Raw genomic sequence first — 21,166 nt, 5'->3', positions numbered from 1 at the left:
GTCACACAAATTAAATATGGAAAGCAGAGCAGGACAGACAAAAAAGTACAGAATTTCGAGTCACAGAACCCAATGTCCAGCCCTACCTACCTCATCCCCTTACTATCTGTGTGACCTTGGCCAACAGCTTAACCTCTCTGTGCCTCAGTTTCTTCATCTGTAAAAGGAGAGGGCTGGACCAGACAAACTATAAGGGTCCTTCCAGATCTGTGATCTTTTTTATATTTCCCTCAGAAAAGATTCACCTTGAGCAGAGATTTCTTCCTCAATAAACATAGTCCCTTTCTGAAGTTCCATCTGCTTTCCCTGCAAGAATTTTATCCACCAAATAAGGTTTTCTTAAATGCTATTCAATGCTTTAGTACTGTGGCAGAGACTTCCCATGGAGTTCCATTCCTCTTTAGAAGAACTGCAATAGTAGAATAGTGTTCTACTCTTGGCTTTCCTACCTACCTACCTGTGTGATGATGGCCAAGTAATTTAACTGCACTGAAACTCAGTTTCTGCCTCTCTAAAATGTAAGGATTAAATTAGCTGATCTCTAAGGGTCCTCACAACACTGACATTAGCTATCATAAGGTCCCTTCCAGCTTTAACATTCTATCATGGTAACAAGAAAGCCAAGATTGTGATCTACATCCAACTTCCAAAGAAGAGTTGTACAAAAGAATGGGCAAGGGGCAGCTAGGTGGCGCAGTGAGTAGAACACCGGCCCTGGAGTCAGGAGGACCTGAGTTCATATCCAACCTCAGACACTTGACACACTTACTAGCTGTGTGACCTTGGGCAAGTCACTTAACCCCCCCCAAAAAAGAATGGGCAAGGGGATGAAAAAGGAAATATGGAGATGATTTGTTGGGCTTTAGAATTACTAAGAAGGCCAAAGACTGAATATAAGGAGGAGACATTTTGGGGAACTCCAGGAAAAATTGAAGGTGGAGAAGGAGTCCGGCTGAAGGAGGATTCAATTTGAAGGGAAACAATGGAGGAAGAATAGGAGACTGAGGCAGAAAGACTTGAGGAACCTAAGGAGAAGCAGCAGCGCATGGAAGAGATGAAGAGTGAGAGTTCACAGAGAAGGCAAAGATTGTTATAAAGGCAAAGTAAAACAAGGTAAATAAAACAAATTGGTAAGATAGGTAAAAGGTTAGCAGACAGTAGGGAAAGACAGTCTGATGTGACTTTCAGGGTATTAAGAGGTGCCAAAAAAAAAAGGCAATTAAGGTGTTAACCTGGCAAAGAGATCAGAAAGACAGCTCAGGAGACGAAATCATGACCCTCCTAAGCACTTTGCCACTCAAGTTCTGCAAAGGAAATACTAGAAAGAAAGGCAAAGCCTGGCAATCATATTTCCAAAAATTATGGAGAAGAGAGTAATTTTGCATGAGTCCAAATCATCTGTCCTAGACCACCAAATGAGATTATAGACAAACTACTTCTTTAGATATTGAAAGAACCGGTAAATATAATTGTTGGGTCACTGTCAGTGATCTTTGAAATTACCACAGGGTTAAGGAAAGTGGGAGTGCACTTGATCCAGCTCAGACTTACAATTAAAACTGTTAAATTGTTAGTGCAAACATTTTCACTTGGGAAATGGGCAGGCGAATGCTACAAATAAGGTCTTGATTTATTGCTTTGTTGACTGTCTAGACTTAAGAAAGTGAAAGAGAAAATGTTAACAATGTAGATTAAAGTTAAAAGTATGTCATGAATATTTTTTTCCTATAGAGCTGGCTGTTACACATTTACTATCACATTCCCTAAAGAAAGGCTTTTATCCTAATTTTCTTAAAAAAAAAAAAAAGAAGAGAATGGAAACTGAAAGTCATGACCCAGTGAACTCAACTTTCAATTCTTAGTAAAATTCTAGATCATATTAGCGAATGGGTATCTAGTATAGAAGAAAAACATGAGGCTTCAGATTTATTGATAACTGAAATTCAGTAATGCAGCAGATTAAGCTAAAGTTTTAAAATGTAACTTGCTACAAATCCTGGAGTATATGAGGTAATTTCTAGAGCTTTCTGGAAGTATTTCCACAAAAGTACATCAGAACCAGAATTCTTGTCTGAAATGAGGAAACATGGTTGATGGAGAGACGTCTTTAAGAGGCAACCATCCTCCAAGCAGCTTTTTGATATAAGTAATAAAGCAGAATTCTAATCAATTTGATCACTAAATGATCACAACAATGAATGACTCAATCTCTTTGCTTCAACACTAATCAATACCTAGAAAGTGAAGAAGTGACCGTAAAGAGTCAGCATGGCTTCCACGAGGGCAGTTCAAGCCAGACTAACCTTATTTCCTTTTATTTTTTGGACAAGGTTATTACCTGGGAAATCAGGGGAACATCATAGATATCATTTAGCCTGATTTTCTTGAAACATAAAACTTAAAACATAAAACTGTTCTTAAAACATTCTATAAAGCTCTCAGGATAGAAAAAGAAAAGTTGGGGGAGGGGGAAGAATACAATAATTAAGTAGATTCTAAAATGGATGGAAGGCCAGACCCAAAGAGTCAATAGTTTAACGTCAGCTTGGAAGGAGATCTCCAGGGTCTTGCCTCTGGGACCTGTGCTTGGCCCTGCGCTATTTAACAATTTTACGAATGACTTAGACACGAATACTGGCATGCCTATCAAACTTGCAGATGACACAAAGTTGGGAGGGATAATAAAATAAGGATTCATGTAAACACCAAAATTGTTCTAGTCCCACGAGTTGCAACCTCAAAGTTACCTTCAACTTTTCCCTCTAACTCACCCCCTAAATGCAATCAGTCATCAATTTTACCCATTTTACCAACACAATATTTGTTGCATGTGCCTCCTTCTTTCTACTCATACTACACCCACCATAGTTCAGGCCATTACCTCTTGTCTAAAATATTTCAATAACCTTGTAATCTGTCTCCCTGTAGCCAGCCTCTCCTCTAATGTATCCTCTACAAAGCTGCCAAATTTATACTCCTAACACACAGGTCAGACCATGTTATTCCACTGCTCAAGGTCTAGTGACTGCCTATCACCTTTAGGTTAAAATATAAACTCCCCTATATGACACATAAAACCTCTCATTATCTGGCTCCAGCCTAGCTTTCCAGGCTAATTACTTCTCTCTATCACGCACATCACATTTGTCCATTGGCCATATTAACACGACATCTTTCTTCAAGTCCATGTTTTTGCACTAGCTTTCTTCCAAACTTCCTCTTATTCTCTTAGACTATTTTCTTGATTTCCCCAGTTTTTCTCCATTCCACTCCCTTTAACACACTGCACTTATTTTGTATGTCTTGTATTTATCCGAACATGCATTCCCCTGATGGAATGTAAGCTCCTTGAGGGCAAGGACTGTCTCCCCCCTTTGGTCTTTATATCTACAGCACCTAGTAGAGGTTCTGGCACACAGCTGGTGCTTAATGAACACTTGTTGACAAAATGACTGAAAAAACTAATTGAATGAAATCCTTGTTGCCCCCACAACCCCAACATTGATGACTGAAATCGACTATTTCATTGTTGAATGTAAGGTAATATTTCAAAGTTGTCCCAATTTGCATTTCTGTGGTTATAAGAAAACTTAAACCATTTTTAGATGATAATTAACAATTCATCAGCCTTCTAAAGGAACACATGGTAGTTAGAATGTCCACAAATCTCTTCCTGAGCTAAAGTACAAGGATCTCTATCACTCAGTCCTGGTCAGAACATAAATTAGCATGGCTCTTACCTTTATAGAGCTGTTCTATCCCATAAAATCATTGAGTATTGGGACCTTAAAATTCAGTTTAACTCCCTCTAGAGTGGCAGACTATGAAAAGAACAGTTCCCTTTGTAGGAATGGTTCATGTCAATAAAGAATCTGACATGAAAAGATTTCACAACCATACGAATAGATGCTCACTATAAGACTATAGGATGGATTTTTCTTTTCTTTTAGTAAAACTCCTGCTGCTCAAAAAAAAAAACAAATTAATAATATTTATTAAATATCCACTATGTATAGATCACTGTGTCAAGAACTAGGGGGAAAACAAAAGAATAAATCATGGTTCCCTCTTAGCACCACACACTCAAAGAGTCCCATGACCTCAACCAGACTCCCCCAACTTCTCTATTTCTATTGAAATACCACTACCCCAAGCTCAAAACCTCTGTCATTTTTATTCTTCTTTATCCCTTATTCTACCACACACATGCACACACACACACACGTCCAAACTGCTGCCAAATATTCTCATTTCCACCTCCACAACATCGCTAGCTCACATCCTACCCACTCGTGCTGCCACCCCCCAGTCAGGCTGTCAACACATCTCACCTGAAGTAATAAAAAGCTGCTCACTGTTCTCCCTGCCTCCTGTCTCTCTGATCTATCTTTCACACAGATACCAAAATAAACTTTCTAATGCACAGGCCTGGGCATATCACTCCCTAGTTTAAAAAAGGTTTAATGGTTTCCTTATTGCATCTAACAGGGCAGCTAGGTAAATGGATGGAGCGCTAGGCCTGGAGTCAGGAAGACTCGAGTTCAAATCCAGCCTCAGTCACTCACTAGCTGTGTGACCCTAGGCAAGTACTTGCCTCAGTTTAATCAACTGAAAAATTGAGAAAACAATAGTACCTACCTCCCAGGGGTGTTTTAAGAATCAAATGAGATAATTATAAAGCACTTAGTAGTGTTTAGCACTCAGTAGATGCTACATAAATGCTTATTCCTTCCCCCTTCCTCTCTAAGATAAAGTACAAACTCCACAGCTGAGCCCTTAAGGCCCTCTATAATCTGGCGCCAACCTACCCGTCCCGACCTTACTCCACACATTCTTTCCTTCTTCACACAATACCTCTAATCTAAATTTGCTTACTTGCTCTTTTCTAATCTTGTCCTGGATTTTTGGTTTTTTTCTTAACCACTTCAATACATAAACACAAGCCACAGCCCTGATCCCCCAAAGCACAATCCCTCATCATGTCTGACCATCTTTCTTCAAGGCTTAGTTCCAAGGTCATCTCTTCCCCCAATATTCCAATTGAAAGCAAGCCACTTCACCTCTTTCCCTTCTGAAATATTCCTAGAACACTTTGGCTGAATTTCTCCTTTCTGTCCTTTGCTTTGTACTGATTTGTGTACTTTGAAGGTACCCTCCCCTACCCCCAACTCAAGAACTTTATCATTGTTCATGTTTGTATTTCAGGACCTAGCACAGAGTCTTAGCCACAGAAGATGTTTAATAAATAAATCTTTTATTATTACCTTACATTTATATAAAACTTTAAAGTTTGCAAAACACTTTACATACATTATTATTCTCATTTTACAGGTGAGGAAAATGATGTTCAAAGAGGCCAGAGTCGCACAGCCAGCAAATGTGCAAGGAAAGACTCAAACTTAGGTCCTCTTGGCTCCAAGCAGAAAGCTCTAGCCACTAAGAGCTGAATGGAATTTGCTGAATTGAATGATGCATTCAATCTAGTAGGGAAAACATCACACACACACACACACACACACACACAATTATGCTGCAAAATAGAATGTGTTAGGTGCATCTCAGGGTAGAGTTCGTTAAAAGCAAAATGCCATGCAAAAGTTCATATTAGGGAAGAACATCAGGGGAGGCAGCTTGGAGGAGGTGACATTTGGCCCGGGTTTCAAAGGATGAGTAGGATTTCAATAGGCAGAGATGAAGGGAAGGGTGGTAGTAAAGAACACATCATTTTAGATCATTTCTTTCAATCCTCATCTCATGTAAAACACGGAGAACAGAAGGGACTTGTCCAAAGATGTCACTTCCCTCTGGGCCTGATTCAGTTTCCTCTTCTATGAGGGGGCTGGACTACATGACCCCTAAGGTCCTTTCCAGTCCTAGGTATATGTTCTCTTTGATCACACAACCAATTAGTGACAAAGCCAGGAGTAGAATGATGACCTCCTTAATCCTAGCACCCAGTGTTTCTTCCTGACAGCACCAACCCCATACTCACCATTTGTTCCTCAGCTTCCTTCCCAAGTACAAATATATAAGTTTCATAAGGTTTTATTGGACAGCTAATGGCACAGTAGATTAGAGTGCCAGGCCTGGAGTCAGGAAGACTCATCTTCCTGAGTTCAAATCCGGCCTCAGACACTTACTAGCTGTGTGACCCTGGGCAAGTCACTTAACCTTGTTTGCCTCAGTTTCCTCATCTATAAAATGAGTTGGAGAAGAAAACGGCAAACCACTCCAGTATCTTTGCCAAGAAAACCCCAGAAGGAGTCAAAGAATCAGACACAACTGAAATGACTCAACAATAACAATGAAAAGGTTTTATCATCAAAATTTACATCGGTGGTCCCACCCCTAAATATCCCTTCTGTTCTCAGTTTCTTTAAGCCTAGTCACAAGTTTTAATTTAACAATTAGCTCAGAATGTTTAATTGCCAAGTTCTCATTTTTCCGCCCAGAATGGACTCCTGATTTATTATCCATTCATTTGAACTCTGCCTTGCCCAGCCTGCTCTACCTCAACAAAAACCTCTTTAATCCATTGTGTTTGGAAAGAGGTTTCTGATTGACCCCAGCAGGCAGACATTTCATACAAACACTCCTACTGTACCTGACCATTCATCAGCTAACTGGCCACCAGAAGGGAGAAAGACAGAGAGGGGGAGGGAGAAAGAGGTTAGAGGAAAAGAGAAAGGGGGAAGGGGAAGGGAGAAAGAGAAAGGAGGGAGAAAGAGTTGGAGAAAAGAGGGAAAGAGAGGGAGGGAGAAAATAGAGAGGGGAGGGGAGAAGAGAGGGAAAGGGGAACGGGGAGAGGGAGAGAGAGAGAACACCAGAACCTGACTGTCTTTTTTAAAAAGTTAAGCCTAACAGAATTGCATATCTGATCAGTGATCCTAATAAATTTGGATTTCCCCACATACTGTAATGTCTGCTGCCAAAAACAGGCTTCGATGGCCCATTCTTAAAAGAAGGGATGCCACTGCGGGATGTCTGTGGTTTGGACAGTGCACTGGTAACAGAGCTCTGTGTATTTGGGAAGAATGGGAGGAGGGAGAAGAGCCTGGAAGAAACACTAGCGGAGCAAATAGGGTCAGAGATTAGTACAACGAAGGATGAGACAGAAAGGGCCACAAGATCCCAGGTTCCCCTGATTCCAGATCAGGGCTCCTTCCACTACTGTAAGCTGCCTCTCCAATATATACTTCTAAAACACTCAGAGAAGCTCATTCAACTCATGAGATACAGTTTAAAACCCACAAGCACTACTTTGAACATTATTTTTAAGTCTTCTACATGCCCCCTCAAAGAAAAAGTAAGCAAAAGTAATGAGGCAGATACTTTTTTCCTAGTCAGATATCACAGTTGAGTAAAATTTATAACTAGATTTTTAAAAGTACATTTTTGATGGTTTTTTTCTCTGTGTGATTGTTTATGATTGTTATCTACAACAAATGCACACTGTTTTCTGCCTTGTATACCACAAGAGTGTGTGGCTTTCACAGGTTCACAAAAGAAAAATTAACAGCCAGATTTTCAAAGTACCTCTTCTGCATGCCTACTTCTCCTGCCTCCCACATCCACTTACAATAGAAATAAATCAATGTGAATAATACAGAGGCAGCATGATTCAGTGATAAGAGCAATGTCAGGACTGAAATGGTCTTGATTACTGTTTATTGGCTATCTAAAACTGACCAATTAAATAAAACTCTCCAGGCTTCAGTTTTGTCCCATATAAAATAGCTATAATGCTCTTTATATTGCATCATTTATAGTAAAGTTATGACAAATGTGCTTTGCAAGCCTTAAAGTGTTATCTATATGTGAGTTTTTAGTACTATTATATAGAGCTGCAAGGATCCTTTACACAAGAAAAATATCATTACAGCTCTCTTGCAAAAGCCATGCTTTTGAATCATGGAATATTTCAATTCACTAGAAGCTAACGACTAGCATATAGTGTCTTAAAGGAGTTTGCTCCCACACAGGAGCTTAGAAAGAGACTTTCCTAAGGGTTTAAGTGGGAAACGTCTAATGGAGGCAATCTATATCATTAACCATAACAAGCTTTTCTAAAATAAATTCATCTCATCAGTTTTCATACACTTCTTCTTACTTAAAACAAGGAGCAAATGTTTTATTAATTTTTCTGCTTCCCTTTTCTTTGCAAATAAAATCAATGCCTTTCATAAGCAACTTCTGCTCTTGCATGGGTGATATCTTTAGAATAAGAGTAGTTTGTCTGCTTGGAGGGGAGAGACCAGATGTTTCTCAGGTTGGAATAACTAAAAGGCAATTCTTCCCTCAAAGTGTAGAACACTTGGGGAAAAAATTAAAAATAAATTCTCTAGCCCTGGAATGTATGGGCATACGTTGTGACCCCAAATACCATCAGCTATACTTCTACTTTTCACTATGTGCAAGACACTGATTGTTTTTAGAGATCTACATAAGCAATCCTTAGCATCAGCCCTGGTTAATGTATTACTTTTTAACTCACACTTTAATCTGACTCTGACAGTGATGAATGGAATTCTCCTGTAAATCTATGGCATGTGAACATTTCCCCAGGTTAGCATTAAATGAGAGTCTCAGGCACTATAGACACATCCAAAGTTCATCAAAGGTTAAAAGTTGAAATTTTCCAATTCAAACAGAATCAATTTCATTCCTCATGGTATAGAACAGTTGAAGATATTTTGAAAAGACCAAAAGTTTCATCATAAATGCCACTACTGGCTTTGGGGACTTTTTGTTGTTGTTTACTTAAACAATGAACTTTTCCCCCCAAAAAAACTGATGTACACAAATGTACATGTTTAACATCTTATTAAATAAGTCATTGGCTAGATTCCTAGTGCCCAGCCACACACATCCCCCATTTTGTAGAGCTATTTAAGCCCTCTAATACTCTGAGAAAAAGATTTCTTCTGGGGAAAAAAAAAGTAAAGAGAAGCTGTGAGTATAAGTCCATGTGGCAATCTTCAGAGTTTTAAATCAATCCAAAGACCAAAATGGCAAAAATTAGGAATCAACAGTAAAACTTGGTGCTTTCCAAAATAGCCAACAATCTCACGAAAACACCTGAGATGAGAACTTTCAGATCTCTATCCAGACAATTCATAGAAAAAAATTAGGTTCAAAGTTTGGCAAAAGAGTGTTGAAACAAGACTAGTAAAGGGTTAAGATGCAGACCATCACAAGAAGCCTTTGAGAGGTGTGACCTCTTTGGAGTTTTTCATTTCTTTTTTCCTGTCAACAACAAAAAAATACCACCACTCCCCCCCACTTCAACTGTCTTTAAAAACAAACAAAAGAATCTTCCAAACTAGAACATCATTTGCACTTGAAAAATAGAAATTGCACTGCCTTTATGAACAGAACACTCTAATTGGGTGCTTTAAATTAAACTAAATAATTATCTGTTAAAGAATATTCCACAAACCTAATTGCCTGAGGGATTCCAAAAATGTGGAGTCTAGTCCACAAGATTAGCCGAGTTATCCATGTATGGACCTCAAAACTCAATGCACAATGTGCAAAATAAACTAATTTACAGAAGAGAGATGCTTTTTCGAATCAATAATTCTTAACCTTTTTTTGTGTCATGGACTCCTTTGGCAGTCAGTCTGGTTAAGCCTCTGGACCCCTTCTCAGAATAACCATTTTAAATGCATTTTAAAAAATACACAAGATTACAAAGTAAATTGATTGTGTTAAAATACAGTTACAGATTGTTTTTCAAAGCAAAATTATGAGCCCCAGGGTTAAGAACTTCTTCTCTAAAAGGAAACATATTTGAGCTGACAGCACTATTTTGTGTTTGAGATAAAATGAAAGCAATCAACTTTATTAATCTTTGAATCTATTTGTGGACAGGAAACAAAGTGTAGCACCCCCAAGCAGCATTATATACACTTACTCAGTAAGGGTATTCATGTACATATGCTCAAGTAACCATAAAGACTGATACCTAAGATGAGTCATTGGCCTTCCTTTGTTTTATGAAGCATGATGAAAAACCAATTCACACACTCTACAGCAGGAAAAAAAAAACAATTAGCAACTGCATTAATTGTGTTTTGGCCTGAACTTCTTTTTTCTAGACTAATTATTTGCTTGCCTAATTAAGGCCTTTTGCCTTGATGAGAAGTGTTAATACAATGAAAGTATTTGTTGAGGCTGGCTTCCCTGGTGTGAAATGCAAGATCAGAGAAATTCAAGTAGGCTTGAGAGAAATAGAAATAGACAATTTTAATTTGCTAACAGCTATAATCAAAGTAAAAGCAGAGATTTCACTTATTAGTTTTGTAACTACAAATGTAAACAGAAACATTTCATGAACTCAAAAATTGTTCTCTCCTGATATACCCCAAATTTTTAGTAAACTATCCACGGTCTGCCAGGACAGTCACAATTCTCAGCTCTTGCTTTTTCACTCACTGGCTGCCTAGCTGTTCATTCTTGATCATGTCATTTAACTATTCAAAAATTTTCAGTGTTTCTATTGACTATGGAATCAAGTATATATCCCTTTCCTGGTTTTTATGTTCCATCGGGGATGAGATATGATTACACTAACAACACATAGTGGATAACTACCATTATTCTAGGAATTTGGTAAACACTTATCAGGAAATACAACAGTTGCTGCACATATAAGGTTCAGGGAAGTGTTGGCCATTGTATCCCTGTGTCTTTTGTTATCAAGCTCATAAAAGTTAACATCAAGATATGGCATCTGGCAGACCCTTAGCAAGCTATACTACCCTAAGGGATTCACTAAGACCCTAAGACTATGCCAAGATGGAGAAGGGAAGGAGGAAAAGCATATCTAGCTCCTACTATATTCCAGGCAGTGTGCTATCTCACTTGTTTGAAAGATAGGAAGTTAAAGTGGATATCTCTCTTAATCTACTCTACCTCACTAGGGAAATAAAACCTAATTTGATTTAATCCATTTTACATGGCAAAGCTCAATAACTGAGAGCTAGAAGCCATATTTAAAGTCAGAGAACATCAAAGCTACAAAGGAACTTGGAAATCATGTACAGATGAGCAAATTGAGACCCAAAGAGAAATGACTGGTACCCAAAATCACACCATAAGGAGACAGTGGGGATAGTAGAACTCAGATTTCCTGATTCCGAGGTATTATGACTTTGAAATATATGTTGCTAAGTAGATGTGACTCCAGCTCAAGTCATCATGACTAGGAATGAATGCACCAAAGCAGCATTTGGGAACATGGGTGCATTAATTAATGGCTGTGTTCCTTCTGTGTAAACATCTACTCAAAAAAATGCACATAACATGACAGACTCATCATGAGTAGAAAGATTAGTACTTATTCCAGGAAAAACAATTCAAGCAGAGATTTTCTTTTTTTTTAACAACAAAATCACAGTGTTTCAGAGCTAGAAGAGAATCTTTAAAAAAAAAATCTAATTCAATATGTCATCTTAGAAAGCATGAAACTGAGGTCTGGAGAAGGAAAATGGGTAAAAAAGATCACACAGCTATCAAAGTCAGCTTTGCAGCTCAAGTCTCCTAACCACCCAATCCAGTCCTCTTTCCACTACAGAAGTGAAAGGAGCTATGAGGAATTTTGTGTCGGACACATATTGTTCAATGACACTTTAACAAAGAAACAATAAAATTAATTGAGAGTTAAGACCCACTGGGGAAAGCATCTTGGAGACCTTAAATCACCATATAAGTCTGAGTTACTATTATCATTATTCTTCAATATTGAGATTGCCCAAAGATCTTTACATTTAAAAGGGAAATTATGCGGTTTGGGAGTGCAGAAAAAAAAGGACAGGACTTAAGCAAGCAGTTAAAACAATCTTCAAAAACTACTCAATTCAAAAGAAAACACCACAAGGAAGGAAAACAGATTTGCTAAATAAAAACTCAAGCTGTTAAGACACTTCAGAAACCTCTTATTGAGCAAACTACACTTATTTCTAATATAGGTAATTACATTATTAATACCCTTTGATACATGTCTTGACTGAGACAACTGGTTCTAAAATATTAAGGCAGTGTTACCTTTCAAAGTTTCTACCCACTTTTTTCTGATTTCAGGAGTTTTTTATTATTTGGAGGTTAATCATACTGCTGTTTTACTTCAGGTTTCTTTTAATCAACCAAGTTTTTTGTTTCAATTTAAAACTTTGAAAAAGTTAGGCGTTTCTGCCAGAAAATATATCAGTGTAATTAACTCTCACTAAAACTTGTAAATGTGTGTGTATTATGTATGTGTGTGTATGTGTCTATAGGTATATATAATACATATGTTTGTGTAGTATACACAGACACACACACACACAAATGTGTGTGTGTGTGTCTGTGTGTATTTCAAAAACTGGTTTTAAGAGGAAAGCTGGAACAAATCCATTAACATCATTACTGCACAACACCCATAGATGTATACAAATTTGTGACAAAGTAGTCAACATTCTTGCTACCAAAAAGAGGAAAATACTGAATTCAGAGATTTTGGAAAAGCACATTTACATGCTTTATAAAAGTCAGACACACGTGGCAAAGGGACACACAGTGCCTCCCTATTTTTTTAAGCCAAAAAGAAGGCCTTTGCAAAAAAAAAAAAAAATTGACCTCACTCAAAGCCGTCCATGTAGATAATGAAATATTAGGGGCAGAAAAGACTTCTTTTTACTCCTCTGTCTGAAAGCTTCCAGTTGAAGCACTATGATCCTTCACCCTGCCCCCTGACCAGTATCAAATAACTTGGCTCCCCTCAATCACTTTCCAAATTGACACATTTTTCTCTTTGTTTTGTTTTGCTTCAAAACAAAAACACACATTTGTGGTCTGGTCCCTGGTTTTATGTTCTGTCCCCTACACCTACTGTATTTCTCAACTCTCAATATTGGTCCCACAATTGAGACTACAGACCACAAAGGAAACAAAACAAAGGAAGACAAGTTCTCAATGCTAGAGCCATCTGCCAATTCTCCTTAGGATCTTTTCAAGAACTTCATGCAGTTAAAGGGTAGGGGGAGAAAAATCATTCATGAGAAAAGTAATTGCAATATGAAAAGAACTAAAGAAAAGGTCAGAGCTCAGATAGATCCATGAATAGAATCCAGAAGGCAACTCCTCTTTACTTCTAAATAGATGTATTGCCCCCTCTCGAATAGGGCTTTTGTTGGTTGCCAAGCATTTTAAACGTTATAGTAAGAATATGTTATTAAAGGGGGATTTAATATACAGTGATTACAAAAAAACACACTGAAGTGGCCTCGTGATTACTGACACAGAAAGCACACAAGCACCTGCCCTAGTAAAGCTTATACTGAATTCTTTTTCAAAGGCACCAGAGTTTCCTAAGTACAGTATAGATGCAAGCTTTCTTTAACAAAACAATTCTACACTAATTTACAATTCTTTGGTCCCCTAGAGAAACCAGCAAATCTGCAATCTGGCAAACTGAAAAAAATCCTCCCAAACACACTAGATAAAACTCTCCAGCCCTGGATAATTTGAAGTTTACAATTTAAAAGCCCAGAGTATGTTTTCCTTTGAAGAAAATCCAATCATTGTTTTATTCCAACTACTTCCCCTCCCTCCTCCAACCAGTTTATTTGTGAATTGACAGAGAAGCTCCCTACATCTCTCTTGCCATCTTACTGCCTTTGCATCTTATCCCTCCCCCAGATATAAACTTGAGGATAAGGAACAGTCTTTGTTCAATAAATATTTGTGAAATTAATGATCATTACCCAAAGGTAAATTATCATTTAATTTCCTGGTGAAACTTGTAATCAGTTCAGTTCTACAACAGATGGTTTCACAACCCTTGGGTATTGTGACCTGGCCAGCTCCTAATTTTTTTTTTCCCTAAACCTTAAGCATTTCTTCCTATTTCTTACCCCAAACTCTAGAAATTTGTAGTCTAGATTTCTAGATAGAAACTTTAGTCAATGAGATATAGGGGTCTAAAAAATTATATGTATTCAGAAAGATCACAGATTTAAGGCTAGAAGGAACCTTAAAAGAGAGTTTAAATGATTTTTTCAGGGTCATGCAACTAGCAAGTATTTGAAGCAGCATCTGAACACTGGTGTTCCTGACTCCAACTCCAGTGCCCTATTCACTAGTCAAAATTTATACAAGTGAAAAATCTCTAAGTCTCTCAGTAGAATGGTAGATTCAAGGATACTAACAACTCATTCATAGAGTGCTTTAACTTATATTATTATCATTAGTAATGAGGATCACAGATTTAAGAGTTGGAGGGAGCATTAATAATGATTTAGTTTAACCCTCTGTAGAACTGAAGCCCACAGAGGTATGACTTACCTAAAGTCATACAAGTATTTAACTAACCAAGGCAGGATTTGAGACCAGGTCTTCTGACTCCAAATATACTATCTTTCCACTTAATACTTAACAACAATAATAGTAATTTTACATTTACATAGTACTTTAGCACATATTCACTCATTTGACCCTAAAAACAGCTCTATGAAGTAGGTAATACAAGTTTTATTAACTTCATTTTACAACAGAGGAAACCAAAAGTCAGTGGTATCAAATGATTTGTCCAAGAACACCCAGCTCACATCCAGCAAGGGGTAAAGTCAATACTCAAATTCAGGCCTTTGGCTTTCCAACTCCAGGGCTTTTACTGCATCAAACTGTCTCTCTATAATGGTCTATTCGAGGAAAAATGTACATATAGTATACTTAGGAGAATTTGCTATCTTTTCAAGAAACACTTTTTCAATTTTGGTTTCAAAGTAACCAGTGATTAATTTCTTGGATATTCCTCTTCTTCCTCCTCCGTATCATCCCTGACTTTACTTGATGCATTTGTGGATACACAGTAGTCAGAAATACAGCTATGGCCCAAGCACCAGTCCCTATAATGCTAGCAGATGCAAGAAGAGAAGAACAGCTATCTATCCCAATTGTTTCCTCAGAGCCCAGGCCTTGAGGGTAGGGACTAAAGTGGGGAATCTCTTTGCAAAGTTTTAATGCATAACACCTTAGTATTTGTCCAATGAATTCTAAGGCACAGGAGCAGAACAGGGATGTTAGAGAATTTAATTGTCTATGCCATCACAAAAATTATCCCATGCTGCACTAAAATCCACTGTCCACCCCCTTGAGCCCACCAGACCTGTAGGCAGATGCCTCCCTTGTACCAGGAGCAACGAAGTGACCAGAGAGCCACGTGCCCCTTCGCCTATCCGCCCAGGGCCTTGAACTCTGCCTCCTTTACTGTCAGCGCGGTTGATTGAACCGCGACCCCCGCCGCCCCAGCAGTCAGCAGCAGGATGCAGCAAGCAGAGGCAGAAGGCAGGAGCCAAAAAGCTGACCTCTCGCTGTGAGCTTGCTATAGATCTGGGAGTTCACTTCCTTGTCCCGCATGTAACATCGGATCTCTTCTACTGCTTCTCGGATGATGGTGACGGCCAGCACGAACCCCTAAAGAGAGAAGACAGTAGGCAAAAGAATGCAGGCGTGAGGCTTTAATAAATCTTCCCCCTTCCCATATACCCTGACCAATCTGTTCTAACAGAAAAAGGGGGAGTAGAACAGAAGGGAAGAGAATTCCAGCAGAAAAATTATCTGTTTTCATCTCATTTTTTCTCCTTTAATCGACAAAGTCCAAAACATTTATTTCATTGTTTTGCAAAACTGGATCACGTTCACGCATTTTCTGTTTTTCTCAGTTGACACTGTCAATTGTCACTTTTTATGACAGGTGCTACAACAGCTTCAGAGAATAAAAGAAAGGATTCTCTCAAACTATTTGCCACATGCAAAATTTAAACTGATTCCCCAGAAATTCAAATCCTTTAAATAAACGAGACAGGGACATGCCTCTTTGTGTGACCCTGACAAAGAACTGTAGGTCTTCCCAACTGACGGAGGATTATTCCCATTGCCAATCAAATATAAGATGTACATTGTGGCTAAAGAAAATCTGGTCAATTTTGGAATAAAGTGAGTGTAGACCACATACAGAGCCAAGATAATCCCCCAAGGTCCAGTAAAGAGGTCTGACCAAGTTCACAGAAGGATGTCAGTGCTGCTATTTTGTACCATGTGCAAACTGCTTTTCTCAAATGCTTGAGTTTCTATTTTTCTCCACATGGGTGTGGATAATTCCCATTCACTTTAATGGAAAGTGTGTGGGCACACAAAGACAAGAGACTATACCCCTTTGCTTCGAATAAATCTTGGAAATTGCTTGCACTGCTAGCCTAAGGTACTTCATCTCTCCATTTATGCATACACTTCTCATTAATCAGAAGAATATGTCCCTAAGGCTAAAAAAAACCTGCCTTATCAAAAGCTGTAAAATGGGTACAGAAATAAATTCCAGCTACCCAACTTTTGGGTTAATATCCAATGATATTTGGAGAGGAGCCTTATTTCTAAGACTCCAGGTTACTCACTGCCTTTCTGAGAAATCTTTTTCAATGACACATAATAAATGAATAAAATAGAAGATATGCAGCCATTTTAAAAGCTGGACTTCCAAAAAAAAAGTTGGACTTCATCACTCTAATTAGCTGTTACTTATTCTCCAACAACCCAAGAATCAATTTTAGGGGTAGGCCTAAAATGAAGGAGAAGAAGCGATGAGAAACACTTTTCAAATATGACTACTCCTAAGTGCACTTTTTTAATGCTAGAAAATCCTACTCTCCTTGAGCCATAAGGATTAATTTTGGAATAAATCAAATGACACGTGTTGTGGTAAGGACTCAAAGCCTGCACTAGACAGTCACACACATACACACACACACACTCTCTCTCTCTCTCTCTCTCTCTCTCTCTCTCTCTCTCTCTCTCTCTCTCTGCTTTACTATGCAATTTTATGTATAAATCAAAACCTTGGGACCTAGGACTGAATCTCAAGAATTATAACTCAAAGAGCAGATTATATCACCTATGTTGTTGTTATTGTTCAGTCATTTCAGTCATGTCCAACTTTTTGTGACCCCACTTGGGGTTTTCTTGGCAAAGATACTGGACTGGTTTGCCATTTCCTTCTCCAGCTCATTTGACAGACAAGGAAACTGAGGCCAACAAGGTGAAATAACTTGCCCAAGGTCACACAGCTAGTAAGTGTCTGAGGCCAGATTTGAACTCGGGTATTCCTGACTCCAGGCCCAGAGTTCTATCTAGTGTGCCACATAGCTGCCCATCACCTATATACATTTCTCAAATGCTTCAGTTTGTATGTAAAATAACCTCTTAATATCGTAAACTCAAGGGAAAAGAATAAATATTTTTTGTGTGAATTGTTCTGGGAAATTTTACTCTCTGTAATAGATGATAAGGAGGGGATCTGCATACCCCAAGATAAGGAGATTTAAGAATATTGCTCCCAATGCCCATCAACTGGGCAATGACTGAACAAGTTGTAGTACATGATTATAACGAAATACTATTGTGTTTTAAGAAATGACAAGTAGGAGGGTTGCGGAAAAACCTGGGAAGGCTTATATGAACTGACACAAAGTGCAGTGAGCAGAATCAAGAGAACATTATACACAGTAACAGCAATATTGTAACCATAATCGACTGTGAAAGACTTAGCTATTCTGATCAAGACAATGATCCAAGGAACCCTGATGAAAAATATCCAAAGAGGGAACTGATGAACAGTAAGTACAGATTAAAGCATACTTTTTTCACTTTATTTTTCTTGTTTTTTTGTGTTTTCTTTTGCAAAACTGCAAATATGGAAATATGTTTTGCATATATGAGAATACACATTTCACACATATAACATGTTTCACAAGTCTCATGAGTATCACATTGCTTGCCTTCTCAAGGGGAAAGGGAGGAGCACAAGGTAGGGAATGAATATTGAACTCAAAATAAGTGTTAAAAAAATGTCAATGTAATTGGCAAATATTTAATGGAATAAATAAAAAGATAGTTTAAAAAAAAGTATCTCCTGCCCCCCTCTTTGGCTAAAACAGGACTGATGAGAACATTTTAAAGATGGATATGATGAGTGTGATTAGATGCAGAGCAGAACCCCATAGGAGATCTAAAAGAGAGAGGAAAAAGAAGCAAGCCATTTTGCAAAAACTGGGTTGGATTGCTGGATAAACTGAGCAAGACTCTTGGGAACACCCATTGGAAAAGGCCGAAAAGTTGGAGATCAAGAAATAAATGGCCTGGTTCTGTGGGATTTACATTAGTGGATCCCTAGAAGAAGCTAGAACCACTGAGTTGAGATTCAGGTGACTGTGGAAAGGGTGGTTTTTGACCTTGAACCAAGGAGTGACCTTGGGCTCAACAAAGGAAGAAGGAAAATCCCATCTTCTACAGGAAGCCTTTCCCAATCCCTCTTAATTCTGGAACCTTGTTTCTGCTGATTATTTCCTACTGGTCCTGTACACAACTTGTTTGAACAGTTATTTACATACTGTCTCCCCCATTCAACTGTGAGCTCTTTGAGAACAGGGACTGTCTTTCGCCTTTCTTTGTATCCCCAGTGCTTAGCAAAATGCCTGGTACATAGTAGGCATTTAATAAATGTTTACTGACTGAATGAATTAAACCTAAGGCACAGGATTATTGTTTAAATATCAACAGAACTAAGAATGAAACTTGGAAACTTACATAAAACTACAGAATACTACCATTGGACTAGATAAGCTCTAAGATCCTCTCCATCTCCATCATTCTACAGATGAAGAAAGTGAGACCTAAAGAAGTAGTAACAGTAAGTGAGAACTTGAACTCAGGTCTACTGACTCCCAGTCCAGTGCCCCTTTTTCTATAGCAGAACATCTATTAAAATGGGAACTCATTCTCCTCCCTCTAAACCTGCCCTCCTACAAAAACTCTCTATTTCTACTGAGTGTCCTACAATCTTCCCCTCACCACCCTACCTTCCTGAGTTCATAACCTCAGAGTTTATTTATTAAGTATCTATTAAGTACTTACTATGGTACCAAGGCAGCTAGATATCAAAGTGGATAGAATGCTGGGCCTAGAGTCAGGAAGACTCGTCTTCCTGAGTTCAAATCTGGCCTCAGACACTTATTAGCTGTGTGACTCTGGGCAAGTCACTTAACCCTGTTGGCCTTAGTTTCCTCATCTGTAAAACAAACTGGAGAAGGAAATGGCAAACCAGTATTTTTGCCAAGGACACCCCAAATGGAGTCACGACGAGTCAGACGTGACTGAACAACGTGTCACTTTGCTAAGCGCTTTACAAAAATTATCTCATTTGATTCTCACAACAACCCTGAAAGGTAGATGCTATCATGCTCTCCATTTTATAGTTGAGGGAACTGAAGCAGACATAGGCAAGTGTCTGAGGTGGGATTTCAACTCAGAATTTCCTGACTCCAGGCTCATCACTCTATCCATTGTGTCACCTAACTGCCTTCCTTTTTGCTTCCCATCAATCTATTAACAAGCATTTGTTAAGCACGTACTATGTGCAAGACACCATGCTAGACAATGGGAAAACAAAGATGAGAGTGAAACCATCCCTGTCCTCAGGAGAGACAATTTGTATGTGTATATAAGCATGTATGAAACATATACAAAATGAATTAAAAACTAATTTGAGAAGAGGAGGCACCAGCAATGGGAGACTTTCCACCTCTGATCAGTTCTACCTCCACTTTCTCACATCCATCTCCTCCCTACACCCACAGTCCTCACCATGGTTCAGGCCCTTCACATCCTCTTGCCTGTACTTCTTTAACAGCCTATTAATTGGTCTTCTTGTTTCTGTTCTCCCCCTCTCCAATTCACTAGTTTAAACTGTCCTCCACTCCTAAAATACATTGCCTACTCATTCCCACCTCTCAAAATCCTCACAAGGTTCAATTCAGAAGGGAGCTCCTCCATGAGGTTTTCATTGAACTCCTCAATACTCAGTACTCTCTCCCTTGTCAGTTTTCCTTGAGCTATGCGTATATTTGTTTATGCAGTGTATTCCCTCCAGTAGAACAAAGCGCCTAAAGGGGAGGGATTGGGTTTCATTTGTCTTTATATCTCGAGTGCCTAGCTCAGTGCTTTGTATATCATGGGAGCTTAAAAGCATATACTGAATTAAAAGCCTGATGAGTTAAACCACATGTATTCCATTTAAATAAGGAGACTAAATGCTGATAACCTCATCTGTAAATAATTTGTTCCCTTATGAAAGTTATAATAAAAAAAGTCTAGATATTATAATTTGAGAAATTATTAAGGAAAATTGCCCTGAAGATTTAGAGCAAGGAAGAAGGAAGATAGTTCAAAACTAAAAATGTAACAAAAAATTAATTAAATTTAATTTAAAAAATAATTTGTTCCCTTAGACTATAAGATATACCAGTGAAGCAGTTTCATATTCTATAGGTACCATGGTAGGAAAAGCCAGTCCAAAGGGGGAACACTAGAGAGAAGTAAAAAGAAATGGGTAACCACTGACTTCTTGGGGATGGGGTGGTGGCAGCACAGTAAGGAACTGGGGATATCAGAAAAGTCTACCATTTGTTCTGTTTCATTGCAAGCGTCTTTAGAATGCCTAGACCTTGCTTTTCCAAATTTTCTCTGACTTTCTGGAATAAGCCAGGCACACAGGATTAAAAACTTAGATGGAAACCTGATTCTGGTTTTCAATCAATGTCCTAGGTCTGCTCATGCCTAACTCACACCTAACTCCCCAGAGAAAGCAACAGGAATTCAGCCTATACAAAAATGTATTTCCTAAAACAACCAGCTGGGAAGCAGCCCAGCATTCAGCACACCACATTATTTTAGTTAAAGGTTATTTTCGTTAATGATAAAAGTCACCTCTATTGAATATTTTTCCACTTAAAGCCATTACGAAAATTTTGTCCCAAGGTCCGACATTATACTCTATTTATTGTTGAGTCATTTTCAATTGCTTCCAACTTTCCGTGATCCCATTTGGGTTTTCTTGGCAAAGATACTAGAATGGTTTGCCATTTCCTTCTCCAGCCCATTTTACAGATGAGGAAACAGAGGCCAACAAGATGAAGTGACTGGCCCAGGGTCACACAGCTAGTAAGTGTCTGAGGCCAGATTCAAACTCAGGAAGATGAGTCTTCCTGACTCTAGGCCTAGTGCTTTATCTACCATGCCAACTAGCTGCCCATTCTAACTATTAATATCTAAGGAACTGAAACAGTCCATGACC

The 21,166-nt window shown here is 38.5% G+C and overlaps 1 protein-coding gene across 1 annotated transcript in view; it reads right to left on the bottom strand.

Moving 5' to 3' along the window:
• Window positions 1-21,166, bottom strand: part of ATP9A (ATPase phospholipid transporting 9A (putative)) — a 162,178-nt gene that overhangs the window by 101,540 nt on the left and 39,472 nt on the right. Inside the window, exon 4 of the mRNA XM_036751652.1 lies at window positions 15,348-15,456. Within this exon, the coding sequence (XP_036607547.1) occupies window positions 15,348-15,456 (109 nt within the window). The remainder of the gene's footprint in view (window positions 1-15,347; window positions 15,457-21,166) is intronic.

Source organism: Trichosurus vulpecula, chromosome 3 (genome assembly GCF_011100635.1).
Source record: "Trichosurus vulpecula isolate mTriVul1 chromosome 3, mTriVul1.pri, whole genome shotgun sequence".
NCBI lineage: Eukaryota > Metazoa > Chordata > Mammalia > Diprotodontia > Phalangeridae > Trichosurus > Trichosurus vulpecula.
This window is presented reverse-complemented; position numbering and strand designations above follow the sequence as displayed.